The sequence below is a fragment of the Tarenaya hassleriana genome, unplaced genomic scaffold (genome assembly GCF_000463585.1).
Source record: "Tarenaya hassleriana unplaced genomic scaffold, ASM46358v1 Cleome8, whole genome shotgun sequence".
NCBI lineage: Eukaryota > Viridiplantae > Streptophyta > Magnoliopsida > Brassicales > Cleomaceae > Tarenaya > Tarenaya hassleriana.
In genome coordinates, this window is record NW_010970490.1 from 1,069,418 (window position 1) to 1,077,057 (window position 7,640).

At 43.5% G+C, this 7,640-nt stretch overlaps 4 protein-coding genes across 5 annotated transcripts; 3 read left to right on the forward strand and 1 right to left on the reverse strand.

Annotated features, from left to right (window-relative positions):
• The first annotated feature begins 30 nt into the window (after positions 1–30).
• On the forward strand, positions 31–1,907 carry LOC104802226 (probable glutathione peroxidase 5). The gene is made up of 6 exons (XM_010525709.2): positions 31–172; positions 251–327; positions 407–468; positions 620–738; positions 1,370–1,537; positions 1,624–1,907. The coding sequence occupies exons 1-6, from the start codon at positions 119–121 to the stop codon at positions 1,654–1,656; spliced, it is 513 nt and encodes a 170-aa protein (XP_010524011.1). The 5' UTR covers positions 31–118; the 3' UTR covers positions 1,657–1,907.
• Positions 1,908–3,058: 1,151 nt separating this feature from the next.
• Positions 3,059–5,420, forward strand: LOC109116199. The gene has a single exon (XM_019201229.1). It carries the CDS (start codon positions 3,114–3,116, stop codon positions 3,243–3,245), a length of 132 nt encoding a protein of 43 aa, XP_019056774.1. The 5' UTR covers positions 3,059–3,113; the 3' UTR covers positions 3,246–5,420.
• On the forward strand, positions 3,490–5,421 carry LOC104802228 (pleckstrin homology-like domain family A member 1). 2 transcript variants are annotated; one of them, XM_010525711.2, is made up of 2 exons: positions 3,490–4,133; positions 4,259–5,421. In XM_010525711.2, the coding sequence occupies exon 2, from the start codon at positions 4,699–4,701 to the stop codon at positions 5,278–5,280; it is 582 nt and encodes a 193-aa protein (XP_010524013.1). In that variant the 5' UTR covers positions 3,490–4,133; positions 4,259–4,698; the 3' UTR covers positions 5,281–5,421. The 2 variants fall into 2 exon arrangements, with proteins under 2 accessions (XP_010524013.1, XP_010524012.1); XM_010525710.2 differs by having other exon boundaries at positions 4,492–5,421.
• Positions 5,422–6,108: 687 nt separating this feature from the next.
• LOC104802229 (adenylate isopentenyltransferase 3, chloroplastic-like) lies at positions 6,109–7,564 on the reverse strand. Its single transcript, XM_010525712.2, has one exon. It carries the CDS (start codon positions 7,231–7,233, stop codon positions 6,271–6,273), a length of 963 nt encoding a protein of 320 aa, XP_010524014.1. The 5' UTR covers positions 7,234–7,564; the 3' UTR covers positions 6,109–6,270.
• Between the last annotated feature and the right edge of the window lie 76 nt (positions 7,565–7,640).

Here is a 7,640-nt window from a genome sequence, read left to right on the forward strand (position 1 = left end):
GGGGGGGGGGGGGAAGAAAGCCAGGTGCCATTTACGTGTTTGTGTTGGGTTGTCTCTTCTATGACTAACGCGAGGATAAAGCATCGCATAGAGGAGATTGCGAGCGAGAGAGAGAGAGATGGGCGCTTCTTCATCGGTTTCCGAGAAATCCATCCATCAATTCACTGTCAAGGTAGGTCTTTCTTCCTTTTGTATGCCTAATTTTGCTCCAAAAGATTTCCTATGAAATTCCGATGGCTGGGGAAATCAGGATAGCTCCGGCAAGGACGTCAACCTGAGCAATTACCAAGGGAAAGTGCTTCTCGTTGTCAATGTCGCTTCCAAATGGTCCGTCTCCTCCTCTCTTTTCCTGATTTGGTTTCTATGATCAGTAGTAATTAATCCGTGTTTTGTGTTTGGGAAACAGCGGTTTCACGGAATCCAATTATACACAGCTGACCGAACTCTACCGCAGATACAAGGACTCAGGTCTCTTTCCTTATTCATCTTTTGAATTATGTTGCATACGCGCTTTTGCGTTACATATATCATGAGGTAATCAATCCCTTTGTCTCCAAGGCTTTATTTGTTGGTTCTAATTATACATGCAAATAAGAAGAAATTCGATGGATGCTTTCAGGGTTTGAGATATTGGCGTTTCCCTGCAACCAGTTCTTAAACCAAGAGCCAGGGACTAGTCAGGAGGCTCATCAATTTGCTTGTACACGATTCAAGGCCGAATACCCCGTTTTCCACAAGGTAGGGTCAACTTCTCAATACCTGATGATATTTATTTATATTGTCCAACGGCTGAACTTGTGCTTGTGTTTAGTTGAGATCAGGTTGATAACGTGCGCGTCAATGTTAAAGCTTTGTCAAATTTATCTTTGAGCTTGTGGTTGCTGCATTTGGAGCGAGGTTCATAGCAGTTACATGTTTTATATTGATAATAATTGGATTTGTTTTGTTTGTTCATTTACTGAATTACATCCGTGGGAGCTTTGTTTACAGAATATCATGTCGTTTTCATGTTGTAGACTGTTCACTGTGGGGGAAACCCACATAATCATTCCAGATTTTACTGGAACATAAACAACTCTTGCAAGAATGGTTAGATGGATGTTCCCTTTCTCTGTTTTGGCATATTAGAGAAAAGATGTGCAGTCTTTGTGCCGTCACAAGGGAAGAAACTTCCAATTCGTGAGGCTTTACCACAATATGTCACTGTCATCATGAAACTTGTGACACTCTTTAACCCACCTGGTGCTCCTGAATTTGGAGTTTTCAAATACGTTGCATTTGTTTGTTGGTTGACAGCCTTTTGCTGAGTCCTTGGATGTTAGCTTTCTGTCTTGATGGAACTAATGTGTTTGGATCTGGGTCATAATAGGTGCGTGTAAATGGTGAGAACGCAGCACCTGTCTACAAATTCCTCAAGGCGAGTAAGCCTGGACTTTTGGGTTCCAGAATCAAATGGAATTTCACCAAGTTCTTGGTCGGCAAAGATGGCCGTGTGATTGACCGCTACGGACCCACCACACCGCCATTATCGATCGAGGTCCCCCTCTCTCTTCCACTGCGTCTATCTTTATAATGCATGTCAGAGAAAGGGTGCTCATTTTTAGCAGTTGGTTCATGTAACAGAAAGATATCAAGAAAGCCCTGGGGGAGGCTTGACTGTTTTCGGTGAAGTGGCTTGTGTCCTAAGGCAATCGATAGAAGAAATCTTGTAATGTAGTTTGCAGTTTCCTCCCTCACTGTCGGTTTTGGTTTGTAAAAGAAACCCGTTTCCTGTTCTGTATTTAAGGGTTCCCACTCACACTCAGACAGATGGTTTGGACATTCCACGTGTGCTCTCTGTCTTGCCCCCACAAAAATTCTGGTAAAATTCTAGTATTCTAATGGTGAATTTTGGCTGTTTAGTTTTAGAGTGCCTGTGTTACATTTTCCCCAAGGTATTTAAATATGTCAGAGCTAGGATTTACAAACTCAACTCCCTAACCAATGAACAGTTTTATAATTTGAATTTCCGTGTAGGAGAGAACTGTTATATATACATATAATGAAAGGTCAGTGTATAGCGTATGGTATTAAACAACGACGTATCATTACAAGAAACAGAAAACCCCAAGCATAATACGTTGATTAACTATTTTCTCAGTCATATCAAATTCGTCCTCATTATCAGTACAGTAACCTCAACAATCATTTATACATAAGTCTCGTGATAGTGTTGGACATTCGACCGACCCTTTCCCATAATCATTGATTAGACAGACAACCCACCCTTAACCAACCTCTCTCGTACGCTAATTATCTCAATCTCCAAATGACCGTTATTTCAATTGGGTTTCATCTTTTCATACCTTTTAGTTGTGGCCATAATATTTGATAGAAAACATTAATTATATCTCACGCTTACACATGCAGACATAGAAAGAAAACACTAATTATAGTTATAAAACAACCAATTACGACCACACAAAGTTCTAATTACAAAAGGTAACTTCCATGTCTATGTTAAAATGCTGAGTTTACCTCCTGTTTTTACGTTATATTCGTTGACGATTTGAGCAGGTACGAATAGAAACGAATTGGATCCACTATATAATTATATATATAATGTTTGTTTAGTTCTGAAGAATATAATTAATACATGTGACCTTTGACCAACTCGAAAAGTAAATGGAAAAGGGCATATATATATATATATATATATATGCGTGATGTGGTGGGATGGAATTAATGTATTTTAAAATTATGTTAAAATCTTAACCAACAAATCACAGACTAATCAACCCCTAATCAGGAACAAGTCATAAACGACATAAAAGCCCCACAACTCATCATTATCTCTCGTGTGTGCATGAACACATTCAGTTTCTAAATTCATATTGTCAGTTTCACAATTATTTTATTGGGGAAAGACTATAATTTAACTTTGTAACATGTTCTAATGACTTCACATATCCTTCTTCTAACCATGAATTAGTTCTTACTGCTTCAATTAGTACATATATAGGACTAATTGATACGAGGAAACATAAAAGCCCAAAATCACATAATACATACTCCCCATTCTCCTCCTCCTCATCCCCTCTCTACATTAATTTGAACTTCAAAACCTGCTTGAAATGGCGGCGGCTGTGTATCCTGGGAAGACCCGGGCGTGGCAGAGATGTTCGAAGCAGATCAGAGAGCAAAGGGCCCGTCTCTACATCATTTGGAGATGCACTCTCTTGCTTCTGTCTTGGCATGATGACTAGTCCACTTGAAGATAGAATACGTACCACACACACTCTGTTCAAGCTGTACACCGAGTCTTGAGCGGCTTTGTTAGAAACATTTGTACAGAATGCCCAAATTCCTGATTTCAATCTTCTACTTTCTGTATAGTTTGAAGAACAGTGTCTATAATTGTTATTAACCAATAACAGACCGACACGCGTCAACCATCCTAATAAATAAGCCCTTCAAAAATCAGACGCATCTGGAGGCCAGCCATCGAGAAGGACGAACGGGTCAATTTTGTCCCGAAAGATTACGCTTCAATGTCAAAGTTAAGACCTTTCTCGATCTCGATCCTCTTTTCTTCCTCAAACAAGTGCTGAATTTCTCGAGGGTTTAAGCTGAGATGATTGTTTCGAAATCGTGTAAGCTGTTGATGATCACCAAGGATAAGGTCATCAGCGCGGATAAATCGGTGTGAATTTGGCCCCGAGATACCCCAACTGTTTCCGATTAATAGGTTTTCCAGGAGAAGACCGATCTTTTCTCGAAATCGGTAGTAGACGAAACCCTAAAAGCAGGGGTTCGATTCCGGCCCAATTTCAGCGTGAAATTGCCACCAGGGGCTGGATAGAGCATGACTACTTATGGCCATACCAGGATGTGCGCAATTTAGACCAAGCTTCCACAGAGATGGGGAGAAATGATGTCTCTGTCGGTTTTCAAAGGCTTTCTCGAGTCGCCATTGGGGTGTCTTCTACTTGTCCCTGAAAGGAGGGATCAGGACAGCGATCGAGAGAGGCTTATGGGGATGATGAGCCGATCGAGAGAGATCCGTTCAGGGAAAGAGAGACTGAGATGGCACGAAACAGAGGACAGATGGAGCCTCTCTGCTTCCCTACCATGTCTCCTGAAACTTTTAGCAGGTATCTGACTTAATTTGGTTTTTTATTTATTTATTAAAGGAGCTTGGTGCAATATGCTCCATCGTTTGCTCGAATCGAAGAAAAGATAGGTCGTTTTCCTCTGCCACAATCCATGTGTCATGCAGCTGAATTGGGATGCTTGGATTGCAGCGAATGGATTCAGTTCTGTTTCATTGAGCACTTGATATACATCTTTCAGTTCCTCTGGTTATGAGATTTCCTCTTTGTCTGTTTCTTTTGCTCCCCAAGAGGATCTTTGTCACACTGTTGTTTGGTTATGAGATTTCCTCTTTGTATGATATACATACACACTGATTAAGGTACAACTGTGTGGAAACGGCGTTCTGGTTTGAAACAGGTTTGTGCTGAAGGAAGAGGGAGAGATCTAGAACCAACCTAACTCCCAAAGTCACACAAATCAGGTGAAATGATCACCTAAAATACTGGTGGGAGCAAACCACAACAGATCCAATTCTCCACCCTCTTTGCGCCCCCACCCCTTTTCTGCAGCTTCAGATCTTTTATATATAACCACAGCTATCAACCCACCACTCTCCACACACCGATGATTTCGGGAGAAGCCAAAGGGATGAGACTCCAATGGCAAGCGGCACCCCTTCTCCTGCTTCTTCTGATGCTGTCCGCCGTACGCAGCCAGAGGATGCCCATTCCTGCCCAGCGGCCACTCTGCACCTCCCAGTACGCGTTGGCTAATTACGCATGCTCCCATCTGCCCTTGATCCCCAACCCCCCTCTCCCTTCTGCCTCCCAGCTTCCTCCCCCTCCCGCACCGGAGGCTAACCCACCACCCTCACCACCAGCCCATCCAACTCCTGACAATGACCATGACGATGACCACGACCATGACCATGACCATGAGCACGAGGACCACCACCGCCACCACCACAGCAGCCACAAGCACCACCACCACGGGCACCACAGGCACAAGGCTCGCAAGGTTGAGTATAAGGAGTCGTTTGCAGAGGCAGAATGTTGCAAATGGCTGAAGCAAATGGACAACGAATGCGTGTGTGACCTTCTCCTTCACTTGCCCCCTCTTCTGGCGAGGCCTGTTCACGACTACACCGTCTTTGTGGACGAGTCCTGCATCGTCACTTTCTCCTGCGGCGGTAGATTCATCCGGTGATTCGTGGATAATATGTCGTCATCGTAATGTTTTCTGACTTCCTTCCCTTTCCCTTTGTATGAGATTTTATGATATATATATGTTGAAAATCTTCTCAAATGGTTCTCTGTTTCAATAAAGTTACAGCCTGTATTGGATCTCGGGTGGTTGGTTATGTCTTAATTAGGTTTCCTTTTCTTTTTTTATATTATGATGCTAAATCAACCGTTGTGCATTTTGATCGTATTTCTCTTGGAACAACAACCGCAAGGGCACTCAGTTCCGCTGTTGTTCTAAAAGATGATAAGACACAGTGATTCTTCTTTGTTCATTGGAAAAAGGAAAAGAATCGAGCTCCCAGCAAACACAGGTCGACACGACTCGTGAATGGGACCTTGCATGGGATGTCTAGTCATATGCTTGTCAGATATGATTCTTTGGCCACAAACAACACCAAATGACTACCGAGTTTTCCTCCAACTTGTCCTTTGTCTTCTTCTTCTTCTCTCTCTCATTATATTTTTCAAGAGCATTCTCTTTTTTAAACTTTTGGAAAAAGAGATTCAAGTCAACACCATATTGGCATGCTTCTATACATCATTTTGTACCCAAAAAAAATAACCATACAAGGTTCTTTTGTTTTCATTTTATTTTAGTGTTAAAGAAACTTTCCAATGTTTCTACAAAATTTTCAAACTGATCAAACTCACAGGAGGAGGCTTTTTTAGGTTTGTGCGAATATTTTAATTTGTCAACTCGAATTATTCGCTATCTGTACGTACCAGTGTGTAATCAAATCAAATAGTGTTGTTAAGGCGATACCTGCATTAAGCAACGAATGATTGATCATAAATATCAAAGCTAATGCCAAAATTTCATATTTGTTTATTTTTTTTTTTTTAACGTACTCCCAAAATCTCGTAGAGATAATAATATTGTCACATCATCGCTGTGACCAAAAAGTGTTAGCGTGTATCTGATTCGTTTTGTAGTATAGTTCGATGGGAGAGATCAGGCCACGAGACACCGAGCCATGTTGCGTTCCCCGCGGGGAGCGGAGAGGAGGAACCTGGAGAGGGCGTGCGTGCTGGGACCCACTGCCAGCCTCTCCCAGGCCACGTCTGCATCGACAGTACTCCTCCTCTGCCGGAAAACGGCGGTGGCGTCGAGCCTTTGGATGCTCCATTTCTTCGCCCTCACGAGCCGTTCGATCTTCTGCCTCTGCCGACAAGCCAAAGCGCACGTGTTCCTCTTGACATCTTCGATCACTTCCCTCAGCAGCTCCTCCCTCTCCCGAGAGTCGAGGAACGGCTCTGCCCTGAAATAACTGTCCAACTCCGGAACTCCGATGGCCTTTCTGCTCCCTCTCGTGTAATCCGTGTCCCACAAATCGAATATCTCCCTCACTTCCTCGACCATCCCCTTCTCCACCATCTTATCCACTCTCTCCGACACAAACCCGTGCAAGACCGGCATCGACACGTCCACCCACAGGAAACAGCACTCGTACTTTGATCTGAACCTGTAGTCTTCGTCGTCGACGAGAGCCTCCACGTGAGAGTTAGAGCCTCCGACGATGATGGGGAGCTTGCCGCGGCTCAGGATGGACTCGACGGAGAGATTTGCCATCTGGCGGAAGTTGGCGGCGGTGAAATCGGCGTTGGGAGGCAACACGCCGAGGAGATGGTGAGGGACGCCGCAGCTTTCCTCGGCGGTGATCTTGTTGGTGAGAATGTCGAGGCCTTGGTGGACTTGGATCTTGTCGGAGTTTATGATCTCCGCCGGGAAACGGGTGGCCAGGTCGACGGAGAGTCGTGATTTTCCAGTGCCGGTGGCGCCCATGATGATGACAACCTTGTCTTTCGGGGGGTGGAGGTTGAGGCTGAGGAAGTTGGGATTCAGTCTCGCCGGGGAGAAGTCGAGCTGCGGCGGCGGCAATGGCTGTTGACACACGCTCATGCATATCTTCATCATCGTGTAATGTGTATGCGGGGATCGATATTAATGCGTCTGACCTTTTATTAACTAAAGCAAGGTCAGAAGGTATGTAAACAAGTGTCGCGTATATACATAGTTTTATATGTATCGATCTCTGTTTAGTGTAATGATATCTTGTTCCGTGTAAGGTGTGGGTTTGGATGACGGCTATATATATACAGATACAGGATATGCGACGCTTGAAGAAAGTAAGCGGAATCACAAATGGGGCAAGTTGAGCTCACTCTTTTTTCCTGGTCAATATTCATCTGGCTTTTGCTTTTGTTTTTTCCTCAACTGAAATATATCAAGATTATGATTTAATCATTTATCTGTCAAGGAAATTGGTATATATGTATATGGTATAAGCAGTTGGGACAAATTAAATTCCAGATGGAAAGAGT